Source organism: Tiliqua scincoides, chromosome 2, assembly GCF_035046505.1.
Source record: "Tiliqua scincoides isolate rTilSci1 chromosome 2, rTilSci1.hap2, whole genome shotgun sequence".
Taxonomy (NCBI): domain Eukaryota; kingdom Metazoa; phylum Chordata; class Lepidosauria; order Squamata; family Scincidae; genus Tiliqua; species Tiliqua scincoides.
The window spans coordinates 47,558,950-47,586,067 of record NC_089822.1 but is presented as its reverse complement, the minus strand read 5'-3'; the positions used below and the strand labels follow the sequence as shown (position 1 = coordinate 47,586,067).

Here is a 27,118-nt window from a genome sequence, read left to right as displayed (position 1 = left end):
GGATCAATAATTGGAATGGGGAACTGGTGGCTTGTAATTTATAAATGGTATAAATTTATGGATGGTTTTGAATTTATAAATGCTAAAGATGGGGCTACATCTAATGCATGCTTTACTTACCATCACAGAAAGCGTAGGTAGCTTGGACCGCTGAAATCTATGTGCCATATAATTTCAGTTTCATGTTTTGAAGTAATATTATTTTACTCTTTTCAGAGTTAAATCTTGATTTTTATGCATATGTTAACTTCATTTGCAGCTGGGCTCAGAGTGCAGAGAATTGAAAGATATTCATTTTGGGCAATGTTACAAGATATCAGATGAAGGAATGCTCAATATAGCTAAAGGATGCCTGAAGTTGCAAAGAATATACATGCAAGAAAACAAACTGGTAAGTACTCCTTGTTGTGCATTTAAGTTTAAATTGTCCATATGCTTTTCTGATTTGCTCCAAGTATGTGTTAAGTAACTTTGGGTGGTGGTGAACCCCTATGTCCATGTTCTGTCTATGTCTCTGTTCTGAGAAGTTATTAACCTACAAAGCAAATGGAGATTTAAAAGTTGAGTCTCACCACCTGGTCTGTATTGATGGATACTTTAAAGATGGTATGCTAGCATATACTTATATACTACAATTGCTAAAGTTCTTAGTGTTTTTCATATAAATATGTTTGTCCATGGTAAGATTGTGCCATATCACTTGGTTTAAATGACCACAATATATTGCTGTGGAAGCCACTAGATTCGGCAGTCTTAAACATCTTTTCTTCATGTACATTTCTCTTAATAGTTGAGTGGAGTTTAAATATATAGAGACAGAATACATATGAATTCCATATGTTGGGTGCATATAGGGAATGGCTGTTGCAATCATGCTTTGCTTGTGAGCTTCCTAAGTACATCTGACTGTCCCCTACAGTAGACCCCTACGTGACTGTGGGTTCACTTTACAGTAGACTCTGTAATAAAAGAGGTTCACTGTATCAGTGGTTCTCAAACTTTTTAGCACTGGGACCCACTTTTTAGAATGACAATCTGTCGGAACCCACCAGAAGTGATGTTGTTAACCTGGAGGTGATGTTATGGCTGGAAGTGACATAATCAATTTAGCCTTCAAACCTAAGCTGCAATCAGCCAGAGATCCCATTACTCAGCATGCTCATGCTGTTACTTTGCATAGCTTGAAATCCAACATTTAAGCTCAGTAGTCGAAGCAGAACGCAGACTTGGATCTTTTTCCAACCACACAGCCATCTCCCCTTTCCCTGTATTTTCAGGTCTGAATTTTCAATGGCGGCTGAGACAGGTGCTACCTGATCCATCTGCAATTGGTTTGTAACCCACCTAGTGGGTCTTGACTGACCATTTCTGAAAGCTACACTATACAATAAGTTATTCACTTTATGTTGGGGTCATAATTGCCACCTTCATGCATGGTAGATAATACTAAGCAATGTAAATGCAAGCAATTGGTACATCTCAGCCAACAGCAGCGTTTTTAATATTGTGGCCTTGTGTATGGAGAGAAGGATATAGCCTGTAATTTGCGCTTTATAATTATAACACTGCGTTAACCAATAACTATGGTCCATTAAGAGCACAATAGGCACATTTTAAAATTAGCTTTTAGAGAAAGAAATACAGGTGTGCCCTGATGTCTATGGGGTTTCCATTCTGGCCCCCCCTATGAAACCGCGGATACCACAGACACCTGCCCCCCATCCCCCCTCGTGCAATTCAAACTTACTGGGGGAAAGGAGCAAACTTCTTCTTTAAACTAGGTTGCTACAACCTTAGCAGCTCACAGCAACCTTTAGGCTGCCTCCTGACAGCCTGGTCTCTTCTAAACAACTTGCCAGAGGTTAACAGGAAACAGACCTTAATCATTCCCTCTTAACCTCTGGTTAGCTTTTTCTCCTTTAAAGGGCCAGGCTGCTGGGAGGCAACTTTCTCCTTCAAGGAAGTTTTAGGTTGAGGTAAGTTCTTAAAGGACCTAATGGGCTTGTGGTGGGGGGAACAGGGCTCCACACATCCTCTGCAAGCTGATTAGATCCTTTAAGCTCTTACCCAGCCAAAAAGTTTTTTTTAAAGCAGAGGCTTGCTAGGATCTTCTGCCTTAAAGTGACCTTCTTGCTGGAGTAGCTTCTTTTTAAAGCAGAAGATTTACCTTCTGATTAGGTAAGAGCTTAATGGGTTCATGGGGGTGTGGGCCCCCTGCTCCCCTGCCACAAGCCCATTAGGTGCTTTAAGAATTTACCCCAGCCTAAGACTCTCAGCAGAAATTATTCCAGAACACATCTGTGAAGGAAGCTTTTGAGTTCTTCCTAATGTATTTGAGGTATTAGACAAAGTTTTTCCATGAGAGCTTGAAGCAGAAGAGAAAAGTTGCTGTATTCAAGTAACTTGGCACGAGTTGAGACAAATGTATTACTTCTGTAGAAAACAGAACATTGTTAAAATACTGAAACATTCAGGAACATATGAAATAATGATATCTGGTACCCAGTGCTCTCCATAATACACTAATTAGGAAATACTGTATGTCACAGAAGATGTTGGCATTTGGCCTTGTAAATTTCTTTGCTTTTGCCACACTGGAGAAGCTGCTCCCCTCCACTTTCTGCTATTCCACTTATTTTATTTTGAACTTTAAAATTTCAGTTATAACTGTGTGGTTGTTAACGCAGTGGGAAAGTATGTTAAACTTTGCTTTCAAGTGTCCCACTTCAGAAACCATCTTAAAGGGATGTGCAGTATTCCATTTCTTAAGGGAATGATGAGTGAAGTTTCTCAGTCATTGCAGTGCATTGAGGGAACGTTCCAGAGAAAGTCAGGTTGCAAGGAGCGTGCTTGAAACCAAGCATTCACCAATCACTCCATGTGGAATTTGGTGTGATCATTTTGGTTCCTGCAAGGGATCCTGGGAAATCCCTAGAGTTGTGAGGAACTTTAATTTGTTATAAAATTCTAAAGAGTATAGATAATTGGTATAGGCACTAAGTTGCTCTAGACTAGGGGTATTAAACTTGTTTCATATAGTGAGCCAAATAGCATTCATGAGGCCTGCTGTGAGGCGCAGCTTCAAAAGTGAAAGTGGAGCGATTTTACTCCACTTCCGGTTTTGCGGAAGTGGAGCGCAATTGCTCTACTTTCACTTCTGAAGCTGCGGGCAGCCCTGCAGAAGGTCGCGCAGGGCTTCCCGACCCCCAGGAGGCTGCAGGAGGCTCAGGTAAGTGCGCCCAAGCCCCTGCAGCCCCCCTGAGTGGCACCACTGTCTCCTCCCTGCCTCCTGGCTGCCCCCGCCCCTTAAGAGACCAGGGCCCACAGGCTGGGGCGTCTGAAAAGCCCTGCCCTAGTGCAAAACCCTGCACTTGGCCTGCCATGGTTCTCCACCCACCCTTCAATGGTGCACTGTGTGCTGCTGCTGTGGTTACAGGTTACTGAGTATTTATGGGTCAGTCTGGTCAGATGAGCATTCTGATAAGCGTGGCCTCTTGACTAGTGACCAGCCTGGCTGCCCCACAAGTGAGACAATACTAATATATTATGAACACAGAACCTACCTCCTTTTGTTCATTAATTTCTGTGTGTGTGTGGGGGGGGGGGGAGTTTGGAACATTTGTAAGCTAAAAGGTGTTCTCTTAGGTTTAAGAACTGTGTGTTACCACAGCTGAACCGTGGCTGCACTTTAGAAACCAGAAGCACTATGTTTAACTTTCTCCAGACTTGAAAGGGCCGAAAAAGTGACTCTTTTTGAGAGAGTTAAATTAGCAAATTCTAGGACAATGGAAGAAACTCCAAACTGTTGGAAGTTTTCAGTCTTTTCTCTTGCAGAAAGGAAGAAAAGGGAGAGAAGTGAACTACAGTTTTCTAAGGCTCATTCTTGTTGCAGTGGACTGTTTGAACTTTTGCATAGGATAGTGACTGTTTATGATCTGTGAGCAGCCAAATCTTGCCCTTGATCACAAACATGGCCTTTAGAAGTAAACAGCTTTCAGGTTTGCTGACACCCCCCCCCCCATTTGCAGTATGAGAGAATATTGGTTCCAGCTGTGAGGGTTGTTTCCAAAGATTGAGAGAGTATGGGTTGTTCTTCTGAGATTCTGTTTTATATTCCACTGTGCAGATAGTTACCCCTTTTGCCTTTGGCCCTTTGCTGTGTTTTCAGTGAACTAATGGGTACCAGACAGAAGCAGTGTGCTTCTTTTCTGTTCTACTTGCAGCACAGAAGTGTGTGTGTAAAAGAAAAATGCAATGGTTAGGTGCTGACATGTCTCAAACGCTCACAGGTTTTTAGCCTGGAGGTTGCACCAAGGTGTCACTGTCACAAAACAATTCTTCATATCCAAATACTAGGAAAGTGTGCAGTGATCTGTCTCTTTATTTCAGTCCTAAGGGCACTACTCTATTTTTGCAACTCCTCCAGCCATAATCTCAGACAGCATAACATATTAATAAATCAGTTAGGCAGTCTCAGTCATGAGTGCAGGGATTACAGCTTGTATCTTAAACAAGATTGTTGTTAACAGAAATGCTTACAAACCATAGCATTAAAAGTATCTATTCTAGTGTTTAAAATCTATGTTTGAAACTATAAAACATTTGTTGCTAGCCTTGGAAGTCTTGATGACAGCTTGTTAAAGCTGCATCTCTTCAGCATTTATGGTCCCAAATTTTAGCCAGTGTGTCCTAAATTTAATCTTGGTCCATTTAAGTAGATTTAAGCAGAGAAAAAGTAAAGTTATTTAATTTTCCTGTGAAGCAATCACCAATTAAGCTATGGTGCAGAAAACACCTATCCTTGTATAGAGCAAGAAAGGATATTATGGCAGATGAATCACGTGGGTACATTCCTAGAGATATATATGCCATGGAAATAAATTTCAGAGTGCACTGTAGATGTATTCTGGGGAGAGTGGTACTGTATACTACCATTGGATCCCTCTATGTATCAACTTGTCACTAAAACGTGTTTAAAGATAGGGTACTATTACAGAAAATCAGTATTGACTCTCTGCAGTATTCATTATCTGCAACTTTTAGTGAGTTTCTTTATTATTCTTAAGTCTTGTTGATTCCTTCTGAAGTATTTACTAGTAAGTTCTCCAAATTATATAAGCCCGCTGGATCACCATTGGTTCTTTATGATTTTGTACTTTGCTGTTTGTCTTTCCTCCCCTCATATTCTGTTCTGTTCAGTTGTATGGAACATTTTCTTATAGCTGTTATGAACAATGAAAGTAGTTTGTGGCAATGCGAAGGGCTGGACTTGGCCTGACCCTACGATCAAAACAATCATAGCTATCTCAACCACCATGCTGTTACTCTCCAGAGGGAAGTTTTTGGTGTGCTGTGCAACTTAGCTTAAAACATGGCCATTATAACCTATGTTCTAATAAATGTTATCTGCATCAACCAATTTTTGCACTAATTCCCACCTACTCACCCCCGGTATGAACAAGTGTATGCCTTTGGCTATATTCCTGCAAAGCACGAATCAGGAATTTGGAAATGTGTGCCTTAATATGTTAGGAAAATAAATGTTGATAATGGTAATCTTTTCCTAGATTGCTAGTGCCCAAAATGAATAGTGGTTTGTCAGATACATTAGTTGTTGTTTTATTCCCCCAAATTGAAATAAACCTTTTTCCTAGTGGTCTGGTTGAGTTTTTTAATTCCACTGTTTAAAATCTAATATGGGAGAAGTATATAGGAAATGCTTATTAAAAATATGTTCTATAACAGCGAATTGCAACAGTATTACTCCTATAACCAATATGTTTATTTTGTCCTTATGTTTATTTTCTAAAATGTTTGTGTTGAAATTTTTTCCATTTTACTTGAAAGCAGTCTCCAAAACATAAAATATAGTGTAGTGGTCCTTGCAGATAGCAATTTGCACTTGCATTTCAAGTATTATAGGAAAAATGTTTTGGCTTTGTTGACCTTTAGGTGGCAGTGTTGACTTTAGAGATGCCCAGAACATGCCTTTGTGTCCTTGGTACATCAGTGAATTGCCTGTTAAAAAGTAGACTGCAAGTACTAGAGTAGTGATACTACACAGCCACAACTTTCTTATTCATAGCTGTGTGTATTTTCTAAACTTGTCATCTGTGCCATACGGAATGCTCTAAAACTACTTTATTATAGAGAATATAACTTGTAGTGTGTTTTCATAGCAATGTAGCAAAGCATATTAGGCTTATTTGAAGAATGATCGTTTTTCAGGATAATTACCTACTAAGTGTGTCTACAGTAGTAAATAAATGCCATTTAACTTGCTGGAATGACCAATGAGTGATGTCCAATGAGTTGTCTCTATTTCTAATAGTGCTGTAAGCCAGCATAAAACAGGCTTTTAGAGCTTAATTCAGAGGTTCCTTATATACAGGAGAAACAACAGCTGCAAATGTGTCGCTATGATGTATTGCTGGGGCTTCATTCTTAGAAACAACATTGAACCATGGTTGATCCAGTGTAAAGTACAGGCACACTTTCTATCAGCACCAGAAAGTTGGAAAGGACTGGGCCTAAGTCTCATCTGGAACCAAAGTTTCAGAGTACGTACAGAGTGTCAAAACTTTGGCTATCAGTATAGCCGACTGCCATCATGAAGAAGGGCAAATTAGATCCTCTCAAAGCTAGATCTTTATTTTTTCCCGTTCTTAAATTGCCCTTCGTCCAAGGACCTCAGGGTGTTGTGAGCTCGGAAGAAGCTATGTGCGGCAAGCCAATGAGATAAGTGAAGCTGAGAGATAGTGACTGACCCAAGGAAGCTTCAAGGTTGACTAGGGATTTGAACCAAGATACTCCAGGTCTATGTCCAAACCACTACCATTCCTCTTGAAAATTCTGGCCAAGCAGAGCCCAAAGCTCTCTGACCCAGAAAGATGATGCAATCTGTCTGAGAGTAACCTCTCCAATAAGGTAAATCCCAGCTGTAGCTACTTTCTAATTAAATTGGCCTAGACAACAACACAGGTCTCTCTCCTGAGAACATTTCCAATTAGCAGCTGTTTTCATGGTACCGGAAGACACAGGCCTTTTCCCAATGAATTCTTGAGTGCTTCAAGATGGAGATTAGGACTCAAAATGAAGTTTTTGATGTTTTTCTCAATAATACTATGTTTCATTATGGAAATATGTTGCATTATGTAATTACATATGTATAACTTGTTCAGTGTGGTGACTTTATCTTGCTGAAAGGAACTACTCTTGTATGCTCATGCATTGCTACTTTATGATTTCTTAGCCCTTGATTGTTCTCACTAAGTGTTATGTCAGACTAATTGTAAACACATTCTTTCATTTTCAAATTGTTCAGTATTGCATACTACCGGATAGTTATTACATCTGAAATTTCAAGATGTTGTGATATAAATAGCAATGAATACCAATATTTGGGAGGAAGTGCAAGGAATAACCTTGAATTTGGAGGTAGAGATGAGAGCTCTGTGATATTACTTGTAAGTGAGCTTAAGAACTTCTTAATCTCTTTATAAAAGACTGTGGCATACATGAAATTTAGTTCCTTTGAGCCAGAAGAAGGGGCCTAATAAAATAGCCTGCCTCTTCTAACAAGTTATTCTTGTGAGAGCTATCCCCAGGCTTTAGAACCAAAAGGTAAAATCTGACTCTGTTCCAGTGGGCATGCACTCTAGTACTTGCTTATCCTAGCAACTGCTCTCTCTTCTGCTTCCTTCTGTTAGCCGTCTTGTGTTTGATCAAAACACTCTTGCCCTCTTTTGTTCAAGTCATTGCAATAACTCTACCTTGTCAATGCATCGTGTGGGATCACTTTTCTTCTGCAATAGAAGTAGCTCCTCCTTTGTTGAGGAATGGATCAGTAGGTAGATGCTAATGAGTTTCCTGTTGCCTTTTACTTCTGTATAGTACTACAGTGTGATCAAGGTGAAAATATTTTGGATGCTTATGGCATTAAACTGGAAACTGCCACTTTTCTAATGTTATCTGGACCCCTTTTAGTCTGGTTTCAGACCAGACAACGGGATGAAAATGACCTTGGTTGCCTTGACTGCGCTGGGGACTAGACGGGAGTGCACCTCTATTGGTTCTAGTGGACCTCTTGGCGGCCTTCAATACCATTGACCATAGTGTCCTTCTGGACTGGCTGACTGGGTTGGGGCTTGAAGGCACTGTTTTTCAGTGGTTCTGCTCCTTCCTGACACATTGGATCCAGATGGTGAGACTGGGGGACACTTCTTGGGCTCCCTGGCCACTAACTTGCTGGGTGTCTCAGGGATTTATCTTGTCCCCCATGTTGTTTAACATCTATATGACGCTGCTGGGGTGCGGTCATTCGGGGATTTGGAGTGGGGTGCCACCAATATTCAGATGACACCCATCTTTTTCATCAAGTTTCAAGGGGGCTGTTGAAGTTCTGGGGCGCTGTCTGGAAGCGGTTGGGACCTGGATGAGAACTAATAAACTGAAATTAAATCCAGACAACAAGGGTAGCACTCTCTCTGAAGGAGCAAGTTTGCAGCCTATCCTGGACACACAGCTGTCCCTGGATCATCAGGTGGCATCTGTGGCCAGGAGGGCTTTTGCCCAGCTTTGGCTAGTACGTTGGCTGCAGCCATATCTGTGTCAGTGGGATCTGGCTACAGTGATCCATGCTCTAGTGACATCTCGGTTAGATTACTGTAATGCATCTACTTGGAGCTACCCCTGAAAACGGTTTGGAAGTTGCAGTTGTTGCAGAATGTGGCAGCTAGGTTGGTCACTGGGGCTCAGTGTGAGGAATCTGGTATGCCATTGCTCCGCTAGGTCGTTGCTCTGGCTGCCCATTCCTATCTGAACCCAATTCATGGTGATGATGATTAAAGCCCTGTATAGCATAGGTTGTGATACCTCAAGGACCACCTTCCCCCATATATTCCTGCACGTACCCTGCAGTCATCAAAGAGGGTCCTTCTTAGGTTACCTCTACCATCTTAAGCCAGGGGATAGTAGTGAGGTGTAGGACCTTCTGGGTTGTGGCACCATGCCTCTGGAATCAGCTGCCAGAACATCTGAAGGCAGTCTCTTTCCATTGGGGTTTGAAGACCCATCTGTTTGGCCTAACCTTTAGGCAGGGAGGCACTCCTTAGGTACCCCTTGTACACTTTTATGCTGCTGACATTTTAAGCTGCTCTTTTATTATCTTTTAAATTGTTTTAATGATTTTTATGGTTTTATTTTAGCAATTGATTCTAATATTTTTATCTTTATGTGTTTGTTGTACACTTCTTTGGGTTTTTAGAAAAGTGGAAGAGAAATCTAACAAATGAATGTTTGGTCTTATTTTTCCAGAATGGCATATTTTTCCAGTTTTTTTACAGGCAGTAAATGTTAATTCTCTTTTTTTTAAAAGAGAGACTGTAATATAGCTCCACTTAGTGTAGTACTCAGCAGCAGCTGCTTTTCAGTTTGTTCTTGATACTCAGAATAACGGTGTTATGAATTTTGACCAGATGTATTCCCCTGGGGGCTGGGGATAAGAATAGGCCCTCAGTTTGGCTGTACTTGTCATAAGAGGCGACTAAACAGCCACTGGGTAGATGGGACTCGTCAGCCTGGGAAGGCAGCTCATCTGAGAGAAGGAAAACTCTGATCCCAAACCTCCACTGCCTTGTGGCTACATCCAGTTATGGAAAAGGCTTCAGGAGTCAACCTCGAGGCAAAATCTGGAGCCGGTGTCCCTGAGGCAGTTCATGGCTGAACACAGTCATATTCTGGCAACTCCTGCGACGCCGCTGGAACCAACTGTATTGGCCTCTGCCTTTCCATTGGACCCTTTCAGCGATGTGGAGAGGGGGGATTTGCTGCATGGGTAACAGCCTATCCTCCATACCTACTTTACCCAGGCTTCGTGCGCTGGAGAGGACACTCTGTTCCAGAGCCACCATTCAGAGCGTGACACCATGGTCTTCCGAGACTGAATGATGCCAACAAGTCATGTGGTCCTAAGACAGTGCTTGCCCCTTCAAGTTGTTTCAGTTATCTTATAAAATACTTCCTGAAGTGAGTAAATTTTAGCAATGCGCAGGTGAGCGGAAGGCTGCCTGAAGAATGCTAAGCAGGAGTGGCCCTGGTACACTGTGAAGGATTACATCTGGAAGAGTAGGATTCTATGAGCTGCCCGTAGATCAATTGTAAAAATTCATTTGTACTCTACTATGGAGCTTTGTAAGCTGCCTTTGCTTTGGCATGGGAAAGACAGGACATTAATTTCTCAAATAAATAAATATTTTCATTACAGTATTTGGAAATTGCTGATGACATCATTGTTGAGCATTCCAAAACAGCATTGTTACTGGCATGTATCAACTCTAAAGGTCACTTCACTGAGAGGCAAAACTACATTTGGGATTGTCGTCAAAAAATGTTTGGGGAAACATTGGTAGGGTATGCCTGTCATGGTTGTGTTGCACTTGGCCTTACTTGGCAACACAGTTTCCCCTGCCTTAGGCATTTACCAGTCCCAGCTGTCAGAAGAAGATTGAAGGAGTAATTCACATTTGAAAAGCCTGAGTGTGTTCACTTTAATATCCCATTATGTAATGAGCAATACTATGCACCAAATATCATATTCTTTTACTCCATATTAGATAATTCAAAATAATTCACATAATTAGCGGTGCAGGTTAGGATTCCCACTTTGAGCAGAGAAGTTACACTCAAAGATTACTTAATGCTAAGAGTGGTGCTGGTCAATCCTTAACCCTATTGTACTTCCAGCGTGTGATTTCATGTTCAGATTAAAGCCTTTATTGGTTCATGCTGAATGTGAAATACATGAGTGTAATCTGAACATGTGTGGTCCTTATATAGCACTTTCCCCATAGGCATAACTGTAGTACTGTGGAAGCTCATGTGTTTTGGTTGCCTGAGATTCAGGTGCAATCACCAGCATCTCTGTAGGATCTAGAGCAGGGAAGATCTCTAAGACCTTAGGGAGGTACTGCTAGTCTGAGCAGGTACTACAGGACACAGTAGACCACTGGTCAGATAGCATAAAACAGCTTCATTTGTTGACGAATGGATGATTAAATAGACATGCTCATGAAAGTGGAGTGTTGAAATTCAGTGTGACCTCTCTTCATACTTATTCCACTCAAGTAATTTACTGGCTGCTTTTCTTCATACACATCTGCATTAATCTCCGAGACCTGCTCAGTGGCCAAGTGTGCTTTTCTGTGTTTGGCTATAGGCAGTGGACTAATAAGTGATATTGGAGTTGGATTATCCCGTGGATAATCAGATCTGCAGTTGGCCCTCACAGGACCACTCGGACGTGACTGAAAGTGCCTTCTGGTTGCATCCAGGAGGTGTTCTGAGGCTTTAGGAGGCTGCATGTGGCCTCCTCAGGCCTCAGAAGGCACTTCCGGCACATCTGGAGGTCCTTGAGGACCTCCAGCCATGGGTTCGGCACCCACATTGAATCAGATCCGCAGGTGCCAAACTCACAGACAAGGAGGGCCCACTTGTTTTCAATCTTTGCTGCTAAGAACTCTGAAGTTCCTCAGTGAAAGGATCTGTAATTTCAGACAAACTTGTTCACTACTACTGCTTTTTCTCTTCAATGAGCAACTGCAGGAAAGTTCTGAATGTGTTTTAGTATGCACTGTAAAACATGATGTAGCATCCTTGGTGATATGCTGGGATTTCATGACAGATGTGTGGGAGTTTCTTAACTGTCACATTTATGTAGAAAGAGGTCTTTACATATTGGATGGTGTTTTCAGCATCATTTTCAAACTGAAAGCATTTTAATATTTTCTTCTATAGTCTGAAAGAAAATAGAACAATATTGTAGAATGTACAGTCCTGACACATGTTCCCAACATCAAATATGAACAAATTACTAAATAAAAAGATATGCTAATAGGACGTTTGGTGTAGGTTTGTATTGTCAGTGTGTCTGATAGATTGAGGTAGTTCTTCAGTTAAATTTTGATCCAAGCTTGTTTACTGTGTAAACTCTTTGATTAAATGCCGCTTTTAAAGCTCTGTGTAATCTCACTGTATAATTGCTGCTTAAGGATAAGCACTGAAAATTCCTTAAACTAAACAAATCCTTCATCAGAGATGCTTTTGTAGTAGGTTCTCCTACTTGCTTTAGTCTCAAATGCATTGTGTTACAGAAATATCAAGGCAGTACCGAGATAAAGTGAAGTATGAGCAACAAATGTGTTTTCCAGTTGCAGTAAGGTGTGGGCTTTTTTTTTTTTTACACTAGTATTGTCAGATTCATACCTCTCTAGGTATTTGCTTATGCTATACTCTATTTCTAATTATGTTACATGTAAAATGATTCTGAATCATTGCTACAGGCTAAATAAAGTAGCACGTAATTTTCAGTTTTGAGCTGGGGGGCACCTATAGCGCCAGCTGTTGAAGTGTTTTGATGTTCAGTTTTTAATACTGGTTCTGTCAAACTTCTGAAACATGGCTACAGCTATGACTTGCACTCTGTTAAAATCTTGGGAGTAGGCCTCAGGGGAGAAACATTACTATGCCTAAAGTTCATTTTTAATACTTGCTGTCTTTTTCCCACTAGGGGAGGCTTGAATACAACACTGTCTAGGTTCAGACATAGCATAAAACCATGATTTATACCATGGTTTTGCAATATTAGCATAAGCCTTGTGCTTGGTGGGAGGTGATAAGCTGCTTCATTTCTAGTTTAAACAAACCAGATTCTTCATACATACAAACCTGGCAAATCCCCGTTTATTCTAACTGCAGTTTATGAACAAGCCAGGATATCAATATGTGATCAGGCACTCACATTTTGCTTGTAATCTCAGTGATCTGCACAACATCCTCATCAGGAAGGCAAGTCTTGAAGTTTAAAAAGAAACTTATTGTTCCTGTAGTAAACTAGTAGTACATACACTACTTGGTATTTTTTGAGTTCAGTTTTTTGGTAAGGAAAGTGTTATACAATTTGCTTTCTGTAGAGGTTTTAGCTATACTAAAATTGCTTTGTAGTATAATAAATTAAACAGGAGTGATTTTTAGCATGCTGTTTGATAATGTATTAAAACATTTCATTACCTGGCCTAAAATTGCTCACTGTTGGATTCCATATTCTCAACCAGAGTTGAAATTTTTAAAATGGTATTTTATACCAGTAGTTCAAACAGATATTTTAATGGGTTCCTATTGAATTAAACTTTTAAAAATCTTCTGACTGCTGATTGTTCTAAGGCAATACTGTTTAGACTGAAAATAAATGTGTAATGTATAAATAAAGGGTACATTAAAGAATAAGGAATAAAGGCAAATCAGTCTCCTGCATTGTAGTTACAGTCCTTGAGTATTAATGACAAAGTAAATAAGTAACAGACACGTGTAGCAGGCCTTTGCAGTAACACATATGCTTGCCATTTTCTCCATGCAAAAGAGATAAATCACTGTGCAGTTAGAGAAGTGGTACTCACTACTCTTATCTGAGAAATTTACTCAGAAAATGTTTGGTCTTGTGAAATGATAGTAGTTTAAGCTTGGATTTCAAGAGATTTTCAAATCTGAAAGATGATTAAACAAGCATGTGTGAAGCCTAGAGTGTTATAACTTCAATACAACTTTTAATATATCAGAGTCTTTAGTCAGATCAGAGTCAGGTCAGGGTCTAACAGATAACCTGAATAGTTGCAATGTAATGTCCACAGCATTGATTATGCATTTTCTAAGGCTGCAGTCCTATACAAACTTCCCTGCAAATAAGCCCCACTGAACTCAGTGGGACTTGCTTCTGAGTAGACATGCATAGGATTATGCTGCAAGTTCTCACAGGGATGTTATCACTTCATGACTTGGCATGCCCATTTAAAAAAAAAAGTTTTGGAGTGATTTCTTGACTAGACAAACACTTCTGCTGTGTTTAAATTGTAGTTTCTAAAGATGAAATTATTTTTATTTGAAATGAGAAGGGTATTTAAGTTAAAATAGGTTTAATCTATCTGCTCTTTGGTAAAACCGACTCAGATTTTACTTTTGACCATATTCATAATTTTAAAAAGGAAATACTTTAAAGCTGGATTTGTATTTAATGGTGTTTTTAAAAAAGGTCCATTGAATAGTAGTCCCATTCAATGCCAGCTAGTTTCCAGTGACCTAATATCACACCAGTTTGAAAACTTAAAAAAAGCCCCATAGTTCAACTACAGGACATTCAGTGTCTGAAAGAAGGTTTAAACAAACTTTCCATAACAGTATTTGTTGAGTCTGTTTCATAGTAACTACCATGACGTTCACAGCATTTTAAGAGGACGAAGAAGCTGACATGAAAAGATAGTAATTCATGAAGACTTGGCTTCACAGTGTGTGTATAATCCTTCATGCTCTCAATGGTACCCTAACCCCTGTACCCACCAGAACAAAAGAAACTGAATTGGAAATTGTGGGAGCTGGGGAATGTTCCATTGGCAGTGCAACATGGCCCATAGGCCTTGTCAGGACTCAGTTTGAGGTCCTTTATTCTTTCTGACAGATGTGAGGTAAGTTCTATGAGGTGGAAGTCATTACTCGAGTGAGGGCAATGTCAGATCAAAAGTAACCAGTGATCAAACAAGGTAAAGGGGCTGTGGAAAATAGGCTTGCTTTCTGGCCTTGACACCTGCCTGATCAGTGGGGGAAATGTGCCTTGTGTGTCAGGTGGAGTTGATTCTCTTTGATGTACAGTGAATGGGGGAAGATGGAAACTGAGTTGGAGACAGGAAGATTTTGATTTCCTATTTCTTCTGGAGCAATTCAATGTGCTTTTGCTAGATGACACTGATATTGGCTCTGCTCCTCTTGAAAGATTTGTTAATGTCCTTTCAATACAGTGTGATATGTTCAGTTTTGGGCATCATATGCAAAGCAAATGAAAACTGCTGATTAAAATCCAATTCCACCTACTTTTGTGACTGGAAAAATGTATTATTGTGATATAGACACACATATTTTAAACACTGGATCTCAGGATTTAAATTTGAGTAAATTTTTACAAGTACACTAGAGGAAAGAGGAGCTACTTGTGGAATCTTGAAAAAAGACATGCTAATTTATAAATAGTCTTCATTTGCACAGGTCTACTTTGGTGCTTTTCACTTTGAGTAGGTATGTTAGTAGTCTGTGCTGCACAACACTGAGTTAAAGCAAACAGAAAAGTTGGAAATAAATCAAATGGTAATATTCTGCTTAATAAAGAGAATATATAATGTGTATGTATATGAAATAATTTAATACCTCATCCCTGCCATATTAAACTGTTTCAGATATACATCAGGCACAAATATTGTCTCAGTCTTGTGTATGTATATACTTGATTAAATATATTCTAATCTAAAATAAAGTGCATAATACATACAGCATTTGGTAAATTTGAACCATTTCTGCACCATATCCATGGACAGAAATTGAAACTTCATTGTTTTCCTTAATTAAGGATGCCCACAGGTAGAGTGTGTAATGTCTAATTAGTGTACGTATTATCCATTTCCCCCATTTCATTCATGCAAATATTTGCAGGTCTATATGTTTTTAAAGTCCATTCATAAACCTGCTTAACTTGTCCTAATCTGCCTCAGTAAATAGTACTCCTGAAGGTAGAATGTGTTGTTGGTTGTTACAAATCTGCATTTATAAATCGAGAGAAAAACTTTTATCCTGTTTTGCATTACTATATGGTTTCATTTTGCAAGTACTACTGTAATAGCTACAGTATTATCAGTTAAATGTGAACACATGTATTGTTTCAGCTTTTTTAACTATTTAAACAACATAATGTAAATTCTTTGCAGAAGAAATTGCATCTTGCATCTTTTGCAAATTGCAATTTGCAATTTGCAAATTGCATCTTTGAAATATTGACAAAGGGTGGTTGCCTTGAGATGCCGTTTTTTAGAGCAACTGCACTAACTCAGCAACTCATAAAATTCAGTGGTTGAAATTTTGTACATACACAAGGACAATCTGTTCTGTGCTGCTGATATATGAACCTGGCTTCAGTGTTGCCACAGCTTTTGGTGCTGCTGGTCCAGCACTTCTCTTCTGGACCCTGAGTTGCCTTTTCATGTAATTACAAACCTGTTGTGTGGTATTTGAAGGGGATGATGACATGGCAACTGAAGAGCTGTGATTATTGTCACTGTAACATAGTGGGGATTTCATGGTATTCTCACTGGTTCAAAGGAAGTGCAGAATTGCTATTTAAAATGTTAAATTTTTGTGCAACTTTGGAGAACCAATGATCTCCATATAACTTTGTAAGATTATTGGCTATAGACACAGTTGCAAGTATTTATGTACCAAGTTAAAGTATGAGTGAAAAAGGCTCTGTCTCTTTTTGTGTGTGATGCTTTCATACCCATTTTCTACAACCTAAGTTACACCAAAGAATTATTTTCATTAGTTTTACACTAAGGCAGCAATCCTATCCATACTTAGCCGGGAGTAAGCCCCTTTGACTATAATGGGTCTTCTGAATAAATTTGCAGAGGATTGGGCTCTAAAAATAACACCCCTCTCTCCATATTTTATTGTATGATCTATATCTAAGGTACACATTTAAACAAGTATTGGGGGAACTTTATTCCAAATATTCTACAGAGTATGTGTTTTCCTTCCCTTTCCTCTCACAGCCATGGGTACATGCAAACTGATTACTGCTAACCACATGAAAAACTTTCAAAATGCAAGTAGGAGGCTCACTTATGGCTCAATGTAAATGTCAATCTGTCCACATGGTTATATCGGCCATATGAGACTTTTTGAATGACAAGCAGTGCCCTGATATGATGCCTTGTGCCTGGACCATGAAAAACACATTCATGCTGTGTTTCTTCCTCATGGAAGTATCTTGATAAACTAGGACAATTCCAGTATGAGGAGCCACCACCACATGGGCTTTGCCTGCATGGTCCTGGTGTCCTTAGGTTGGAAGGGAGGTGGCTTTGCTATAATTCTCCTAAATGATTCATTCTGTCTGTTCTCTGGGGATGCGATCTGAGGTGCAATTGGAAACAAGTGAAAAGTAAGGGAACTAGTTAGGATTGCCAGTGTTGTGTGAGTTGGTGATAGTCATTATTAGATAAATTAATGATGATCAGAAAAGAATGCTGTTATAGGCTGAGTGGTTGGATTTGTTGGAAAGTTTCTCTTAGAGTTATTTGACTCATAAGGAACAAACTCCATAGAACCAAAGCAATTTATATTCTATTTATTAATATGTATGTATTTGTAATTGTGTGCAACACATACTTTCTTTAAAACAATTTCAGCATGAAAGGAAAATGTCATCATTGTTGCATGGCTGGATAGCAGTATTACATTTATAACAGTGGAAAATTACTCTGTTATACTTGGGATAATGGCTAAGCTATTGTGAAAATATTTAAATTCAACGTTGCAACATAATAATATGCTAAAATTAATTTAAGCAATTGCAGTTTGGGTATAAATGCCCAATTTCTGCCTTTTGTGGTGGTTTTGATAGTGTCACTAAGTATGCATAGCTGATGGGAGTACAGTGGTCTGCTGTTGATTTCCTGTCTTTTCACTTTATAGGAACTCTAAATTAACTTAGTTTTCAAGGGTTTTGTTTTGTTTTTAAATTATGGGTAATAAATATGGAACTAAAAATGTTAAAACACCCTGTCAGCCGTTATGCATTGGCAAATAACTTTTATTAGGGCAGTAAGAGAGAAGCAGAAATCAAATCTGTTAGTGTATCTGTGTGTACACACTCACACACACATGTATTATGGAAGAAATGGAATTTACACAAACGTTAATAAACCAGTGAGGAAAAACAAATCCTTGAAAACCTTATGCGTTTTAAGAACTCTGCTCTGTGTGTGTTCGGTTTACTTGGATGCCATTCATAAATTGCTATTAGATTACAGAGGTCTTTAGGTTTCAGTATAGCTTCGATTCCTTCTGAAATTCTTTCTCTTCCTTAGGACTGCAGGAGACAAATGAGAGGGAAATGCATTTGGATAGATCTCAAGGCTGTTGTATGTATATAAGATGTGACAATTGCTGGTTTTTGGGCATGCCTCTATGGAGTCTCCTTTTTCATAGCAGATAACTTGATTTTATAACAATAACTTGCCATTCTATGGCCAGGGTTAATATACACTTTATGTATAACTTGCATATAGCTAATTGAAAGGGAGCAACAAATGGAAATAGTTGAAAAGGAAAAAATGCAATGGATTTTCTAAAAGAAAAGAATAAATAATGGGTTCTATGAGGTTGTCTTTTAGTATCTTGTAACATGTTACAGAATTTGACATTTGTAACTGTATGAGACATGTACTTTATTTTATTATACACACAGAATAAATAATGAACATAAGCTGCATTCATATACTTAATGGGAATAAGCTCTATTGAACAAAGTGGGAGTTGCATCTGAGTAAACATGCGTAGAACATTATTTTTTTCAAGCAGAAAAATATGGATTTTTTTACCAACATTCCAGAATACTTGATTCTAAAAACCATGTATACTGTATGCATGAGTGTTTTAATTGCATTATTTTTGTCTACCCCTAAAAGTTTTATATATAAAACAATGAGCAACTAACATCCTATGATTGTACTTATATTGTAGACCAGGATGCATGTTGTATTAGAAATTGCTAATACAGTGATGCCTTGCAAGACGAATGCCTCGCGCAATGAAAAACTCGCAAGACGAAAGCGTTTTGTGATTTTTTTGATGACTCGCAAGACAAATTTTTCTATGGCCGTGCTACGCAAGACGAATTTTTTGCATTTTTTTGGTTTTGGTTTGTTTTAAATCGCGCTTCGCAAGACAAAAATTTCGCAATGTGAAACGACTCGTGGAACGAATTAATTTCGTCTTGCGAGGCACCACTGTAATTTTAAATATCCAAAGTAGTGTTAGTTTAGTTAGTAACTAAAGTGTTAGTTTTGTTACACATTTTTTATGTTACATAGTATCTTATATTGGTTCTATGTGATCCTTTTTTGTTTAAACAATATGTCGTACATCAATTTAAGCATGTAAAGTAAAAAATATACTTTTTTTGTATTCCATATTTGGCCTTATTAGTGTAGAACAGGGTTTTTTCCTCTGTTTTTCCCCTCTCTGATATTTTCAAGGAAAAAGCAAGTGTTAAAGCACTGCTGCTCATTTACATAATGTTATGTATAAAATTCAGAGACCAGAAAGTCAGAAATAGTTGTCAATTGGTTCGCAGTTCATGATCATGCTTCAGCTGAGTGAGGAATATACATTTTTACAAGTATTACCACTAATGGGCATATTTCATAGAGGAACGTTTCAACCTTTTTAGATTAAAATAGCACACAGACATGATAGCCACAGCTTAGCATTTGGATTCAGCATGGAATTGATAGAAAGGGAAATCAATACCTTTCCTTATGGTTAAACAGTAAACACTCAGGTTGAGTATGTAATAAACAACTGTTGAGGGATAATGCATTCAGAAAATAGTGGTGTAAATTTACGAGTTTGTCAGTGTCTGTGGTTGAGTTGTTTTCATTACAATTATTTGTGCTGCATAGCCCTACTAAAGATATTTAATTGTAAAGCTAATGTGTCTTTATCCCTATTTTAGTTATTACCTAATAGTTGTTTTGAGGTCATAGGCATAGTTTTGCTTTTAAATTGGGAATATTGTCAGTCATTGCATTTCTGTCTCTCCCCAAGTTATGTGGAAAGTAACAGTTTTTAAATAGCTTTCAGCATGGATTTTCTTTTTCTTTCCTTCCTCTTCCCCCTGAAAACTACTAAGCTCTATAAGGTATGAACTCTAAATAATTGATTCATTATTTTAAACTTGTCATTTCTTTCCTGTCATAACCATACTTCTGCAGTTCAAAAGCAAACTATCCCTATGGATTTATATTTATTATCCTTTAGAATCAAAATATTCTTACAGGATGGAGACATGGTGTCAGAGCATACTTCACAGAAAGGAGGAGATCAATTTGAAGTTAATTCAGAGCTATTGAATGGTGAAGAGCAAGGCAGACTCACTAAAATTAGAGCTGTCAGTAAATGGAAAGAAAATATAGTAATGTATGTGTGTAAGACAGCAATTAGGTTGCAGTTGACTTCTTCAAGTTCTCTATCTACAGTATTCTTTCCCCCCAGCCTTGAAGTAATAATTTTGCTTCCTCAGGGCAATAGAGGAGGAACATTTAATAAACTTCATGCAATTAGCTTTAAGAACAATTACCATTTTTTTCTTTACCAAACTGTTGGTCGCACCATGTCATGTTTGTTCTAATTACCTGCTTTCAGAAACATAATAGAGTATGAAGTGAGTCGTTTTCTTAAAAGTTTTGAAAGTTTATAATAAAAGTATCTAATTCAGTCAAGGTTGATTAAATGTTTTTGTTACCTGGCTTGTGTGATGTGAAGAGAGATTCAGTGGCCAAAATATAATCAAACTTAGCTTTGTACTTTATTACTTGATTTAAAATGATCCAGCCTAAATATAAACAATAAATTCATTTAAGTTCATTGTCATAAAAACATCTCTCTCCCATCCTGTCTAATGCCTATTTTTTTTTTAAGGGGTGTACTGTATTTTCCCCTCAAACATTTCTTCCATTTTGACAGATGTTTCTTTTCTAAAACAACAATAAAGTGCCGTGTATTGTGTTGGGTTTCTTTCCTTAATGTATTTAAGGATGTTGATAAGTGATGGATTCTATTGATGAAAATGGATTCTCAGTCTCTTATCAAAATGTGAACACTTGGTAGGATTAAAAATGAACTGAACTTTTTTCCAATCACAGACTTACCAATTGTTCCACAACAGTAATGAGAGTAGTAAAAATTAATAAAGTATCCTTTCAATATTGTACTCTTCCCACATGCATGTAATCTTGATGTGATAACTTTCTGCAGGGAAAATGAAATATGCAACAGACTAATGCAAAATGCTCTTTACATTTGAATATAATATGTGAGATATATCTGAGGACCTAGTACTTCAAAACTCCTTGTATGCACATTGTATATATGTATATTCAGAGTTGATAGTTATATTACAGGGCAAACAAGAATTTGGGCCTTTACCCAATTATGACTTATTGTTGGAACAGTTGTTAAAAATCATTTGGGACTGTTTTAGTAGAGTTCCCAAAAATAGAATCATTGAGGTTTTTTTTTCTTATGTTGCATAGGCTGGCACTTAAATGTGATTCCATAGTAGTGTGTCTTAGTTCTGTGGGTGCAGATAATTAAAAAGATTATTAATGGTCATGCTATCTACACTGTAATTTATTAATTAATGTAGTGTGTATTACTTAAAGGAAAGATGGCAGATTTTCACAAAGTTGCAGTGTTTGGATCAATGATTCTTAAAGGCTAAATCAGTGGCTTCCAAACTTTTTAGCAATGTGACCCACTTTTTAAAATGACACTATCGCAGGGGTGTCAAACTCATTTCATACAGCCGGTGAAATAGCATTCATGATGCCTGCTGAGGGCTGGAAGTGATGTCATTAAGCAGGAAATGATGTCACTAAACAGGTGATAACCAAAAATAAACACTTTTTCACTGAGGAACTCATTTGCTGAAAATGACAGAAAGGAAAATACATAAACCATGATCATATTTCAAGATATGGGAGAGCCTAGTTTTCATGCGGTCTACCCTTTCAGCAGTGACACCTTAGCACTGCTCAGCAGATGAGAGCCCGAGGCAGGATAAAAAGCTTTCATGGGCCTCATTCGACCCCCGGACCTTATACTTGATGCCCCTGCTCTATCGCGACTCACCTAGGTTTACAAGACTTCAAAAATAGAAGATCTAGAAAGAAATTATTCACAAGTAATAACAAAAAGATGCTCCAACCATTATCTCCCTATATTTATACATGCATGCAAACTGCAGGAGTTCAGTGTGCAAGGAGCTGAGCTTCATACAGAAGCTATATAATTTTTGAATAGCCTCAGGGCTTTGAGGCAATTAGTAGTCTGATCTTTCCATCACCCATGTTTTTATTGGAGGTTCTGCTAAGCTGCTGTGGAACCCACCAGAAATTGGGTCCCAGTGCACAGTTTGGGAACTATTGGTCTATATGATATAAATATCATTTATATTCTTTTCATTTATGTATTCATATATATTTGTTTACAGTGTTGATTGTTGGGCTTGTGATCTCTTTACAGTATGTTTGAATGGTCAAAGTTCAGGAAAATGTCCTTTTTCATATTGTTGAACCCTTTTGATCTTTAAAATTGTAGTTTCTGTAAGATGTGGGGTGTAAAGTTAAAATTACTTCTTAAGGTTTAAGAAGGTTTAAAGAGGTTTTACAGTGGTGCCTCGCAAGACGAAATTAATTCGTTCCGCGAGTCGTTTCGTATTGTGAAAGGTTTAAAGAAATACACTTGACGCTATCATCTCCTTATTCATCTGAAACAAATGGGCTGTAGCAAAACATTGAAGAAATTACAACATTTTTTACTAAGAAAAACTGATATATCAGCCCTGGAAACAAAATCCAGAGTGTTAGCACCCAGTTGGTATAGTGAGAGTAACTGGCCCTCCTCACCCCAGCACTGTCTTTTCTATTGACTGTCTGCTGGTATTCTTTTGCATCCTTTTAGATTGTAAGCCCTTTTGGGACAGTGAGCCATTAGTTATTTGTTTGATTTTCTCTGTCAACCGTTTTTTGTGAACTTTCCGTTGAAAAGTGGTATATAAATACTGTTGTTGATCATCATCATCATCATGTTTCATAACTGAAGAATACTTTTGTTTTAAATATTGTTTAAAAGGTAAATAAGTAGTTTGTTGGCAACCTTCAGTCTCAAAAGACTATGATATCGCGATAGACAATTAAATGAGGGGATTTAGAGTAATAGAATGTTTCTTGCCTGATTGTGTCATGTTTTTGTAAGGGCAGTATGGGGGAGTATTTGATCCTCATCAATGCCTCTTTTTAACATACAGCTGAACTTGTTTATTAACTTTCTTAATGTTGTGATATCTGTGCAAGCATTTTAATAAAAGCTCATACATGTTTTGTAGTCTCAAAATAAGCACTATAGTGTAAAATGTTTGAATCGTGGAAAGCAAATATGTCAGGCTTCATAGTAGATGAATTGCAGTTTTTTATGTTTCAGCATTTGTGGAAATTTCAATAATGTGTTAGGCTGCAATCCTAACCACACTTTGCTGAGAGTAAGCCCCATTGAACAAAATAGGACTTACTTCTGAATAGACCTGGTTAGGATTGTGCCCTTAGTTTATTTTGTATGCTTTTCTGAACAGAAAAGTACACTAGTTTTAAGGATTTGGACAAGGAGTTTCTGTGTCCAGAAATTCTTAGCACATGAAAATAAAGGCATTTTAAAAGATTGCTGCTTGTTGGAAACTTGAAAGTTAATGTCCACAGTTCTAGTAGTCCCCTTTAATACATGATTTTTAAAAATATACATGTCTCATCTGACTATTTATCAAACATTTTGGTACTTACTAGTTAACCTCGGATATTGGAGTTGGTTGAAATAAAATACATGTATATTTTACTAAATTTTGTTGTACTAATTTTTAATCTGTTCCAGTGCTGTAAGATTTTTTGGTGAAGCTTATTTCATTGCTTAATTTTCAAAAAATTAGTTTTCATAAAAAATGCCATGCATCTAAATTAGTAAATTGTAACTGATGTGAAAGATACAATTTGGGAATTTAAAAGTTTGTTAAAAGTATCTCTTTAGGTTTTTACTTAGCATGATTTGCTGCTGAAATTTTGTTAAATTGATCTAAAACCTCAGTCTAAAGAAGAATTGCTTTTTTTATACCATAAAACTATTGTATTTGATTTTTTTTTTTTATGATGGCCATTAAGAGAAATGCAGAGTAACAGTACACTCCTTTTGTCTGCAGGCCAACAGATCTCAGTCATTGTTATTTTTTTGGCCACTTAGAAGTTACAGAATTGTTTTTCTTTGAGAGCAGTTTGCATTTTTATACAGAAACAATAATATGGGAAGTTGGAGTACACATCTTTAATTGTCAGGTTTTCTCTATGTGGTGATGATTTGGGAAACTGTTAAAAGTAAAAACAAATATTTTGTTTATCTCATGGAAATATTCTAACAAGGGGAGGGAGGGGAGAAGGAGGGGAAAAACACATAGTAGTAGTTGGTTTGGTATGGACTAGAGGGGGGAAATCTCTGCCACCTACATTAATTTGTAAAAATATGTCTCTTGGCGTAGTCCATTACCTTTTGAAATAGCATGATGGGGAATTTCAAGTATAGTATGTAGTGATATGCTAGTTAGATGAATGGAAAAGCTTGGACAGCTGCTTGCTGGGTAGCCAAACTTTTGAGCCCTGGCTGTGGACCTACATGTCATTAAATCTTTGGGAGATGTAACAAATACATTTTAATTTTAAGTTTTGAATTTAATGTTACAGAGAATGTGGTTTTTCTTTTTCCTTCTAGCTTTCTTTTTCGGTAGTCATTGTGACTTATTGCTCCTTCCTTAACCCTTTACCCCTAATTTTGAGGAGTAGATACTGGTAAATATTTGGTTTCAATATAAAATGACTGGAACCAAGTGAAGTTCATTTTTTAGTTTTCTGTACATGATCCAGCAAGTCCAATTAATTGGAATAGCTCTGTGGCTGCAATTTTTGTTCACATTTTTAAAAATGAATTGTATAAAAATGGCATATAAAAGGCTGGTTTAAATTGATAGATACTATACTAGTGTTTCCCATATAGGTAGTGCAATGCACCAGTGGGTTGTGACCTGGTTATTGGTGGGTCATGAAACTTACACTGACATGCTGATAGCTGACAAGAATATATTGAGCCCCACAGAAAGCAAAACCGAGCCACGTGTGCTTTTACTCATGAGTAGGAGACCGTAGATGAATTCACTTTGAAGGGCAGGCCAAGAGGAATGCAACACCCCCAGAATGGTCCTGATCTGATGAACACATACCCCAAAAGACTCTGGAAGGAATTCTGCCCCAAGCTGACAAGAGCCCTATTCCTGAGCTCTATGGAAAGTGAAACTGAGCCACATATGCATATTTGTGAATAGATGACTGTGCCTTGTCTCTTATCAAAGGCCAGGTGAATGGGAATGCAAGGCCACCAGAATGGACCTGATCAGATGAGTGTAGAGCTCAACAAATTCTTCAGAAGGTGGCTCTCCCCTTCAATAGTAAAAAAGATAAAAGCAGAAGCGTCAGTGGCTGATACAGTAAAGCATTTTTTAGTCTTTTAATGCTAGATGGGTCTCAATAGAATGGTGTTCTAAAATGTGGTTTTCTAATGCTAAAATGTTTGGCAACAACTGTACTATGCAGTGGTTATATTTGGGAAAACTAAAAGCAGCTTTTTTCAGTTATCCCTTTCTTTTTTCATAAACATTTGTTCAGTTCTAAATTGACTGAATTAAATTTATGTAGCTTTCAACTTATTGTCTGATGCATGTAAGTTAACAAAACACAAAATATTCAGTGTGTGATGGTGGTTGAGATATATCACTCATAAAAGCAGAGGACTGCAGTTCAGTATCACCTTTTCTATTTTTGCGCTTAATTTTAATGCTCCACATTTTTTAAACAAGAAAGTGATTAATATTGCTATCATTCTGAATTGATCGCTGGTGAGGCTTGTCATGTTGTACATAATGATGTATGACTTTGTCTTGATGGTTCTGTTGTGGAATTCAAAATCTATACAAGCATCTTTTTAAAGTTTGTGTCCTTGAATTGATCAACTCTTACTAAACTTGGTTTGAAAATATACAAAAAAGGGCATTCTTACTGAAAATGCAATATATTTAATCTCACCTATGGTACTTTGGTTCTGTGACATTTGAAAGCTAATTGAAGGAATGTGTATCTGTTTATCCAGATTTCTCTTAGCATTACTCACAAGATCAGGAAAATGTTGTTGTCATGTTGCATTTTTATTACTTTGTTTTCAGCAAACACTTTTATGTCCTTCAAGGTGAAGGGAGTGAAAAACCGGAATGTGGAACTCAACAAGTAGCCACTTCATTAGTATTGCTTTTTTTACTGTAACATCTTCAAAAATTCTTAGGTTGACAAGCACAAAATATTATTGGTATTCTGACCGTTTTGTGGGCTGTGTACACATGAGCCCTCCTCAAAACAGATTTTGACAGGACCTTCTATTTAAATTGTGCAGGATCCACCTGGTGCCTGTGTGTGGGCCTGGAGGTTATATCTTGTGCAAGGGGCATGCTGGGCTCTCCATATTTCTTGTTAGAGGACTTACAGTGCTGTGTCCCTGGATCTGCGTGAGATAGAAGTCATGTAAATTGCCTGTACATGCTGCATTTGTTGCAGGATGTAGAAGGTGCCTTGAATACGACGACGATGATGATGACAATACCAGTATTTATATACCACTTTTCTTGTCATTGGATTGCTTCTCCGACTTTATTCAGGGTGATTTACATAGGCTCTACTAAATCCCCATAGGGATTTTTACGATAACAAGTTCTCTTTTTCCAAGAGTGCCTTCATTCCAGGTGTAGTCCTTCACCGATCTGGTCTCTTTCTAGCTGCGATCGCCTCAGCTGTATAGCTGATGGCACTCCTTTACTCTAACTGAAGATGGTCATCTTTAGCTTCTCTCATCAGCTGCGATAACTCATCTTGTCAGTGCTTTCAGTCACTGGCGTACCAGGGGGGTGCAAACGGGGCAGAAGCCCCAAGCGCCAACCCTCCAGGGGCGCCTCAGAGCCTTGCCCCACCCCCGTTAGGAGGAGCGCCCAGGAGCGCTGCGGAGAGGCAGCTTGCTGCCTCTCTGTCAGTGCCTGTGCGTGAACTGAGCCGCCCCTCCCCTCCTCCTTTATAGGAGGATAGGAGACAGGTGAGCTAGAGAGGCACTGAGGCTCTAGGGTGCCCATCTCGTCTCCTCCTTTAACGGAGGGGGGATGGCCCAGTCGGCGCCAAGACGCTGCCTCCCAGGAGCGCTCCTGGGCGCCCCTGCTCCACCTCTGAGGGCGTCCCTCAGAGGCAGAGCTGAAGCAGTGCGCGTCCCCTCCGAAGTTGGAGGGGACGCATGCTGCTTCCCAGCCCAGGTCACTCCTCCTGCGCCTCGGAGGGTGTCCCTC

At 38.4% G+C, this 27,118-nt stretch overlaps 1 protein-coding gene across 1 annotated transcript in view; it reads left to right on the top strand.

Annotated features, from left to right (window-relative positions):
- Window positions 1–27,118, top strand: part of FBXL17 (F-box and leucine rich repeat protein 17) — a 219,064-nt gene that overhangs the window by 5,500 nt on the left and 186,446 nt on the right. Inside the window, exon 4 of the mRNA XM_066615792.1 lies at window positions 260–391. Coding sequence (XP_066471889.1) covers window positions 260–391 — 132 coding nt within the window. The remainder of the gene's footprint in view (window positions 1–259; window positions 392–27,118) is intronic.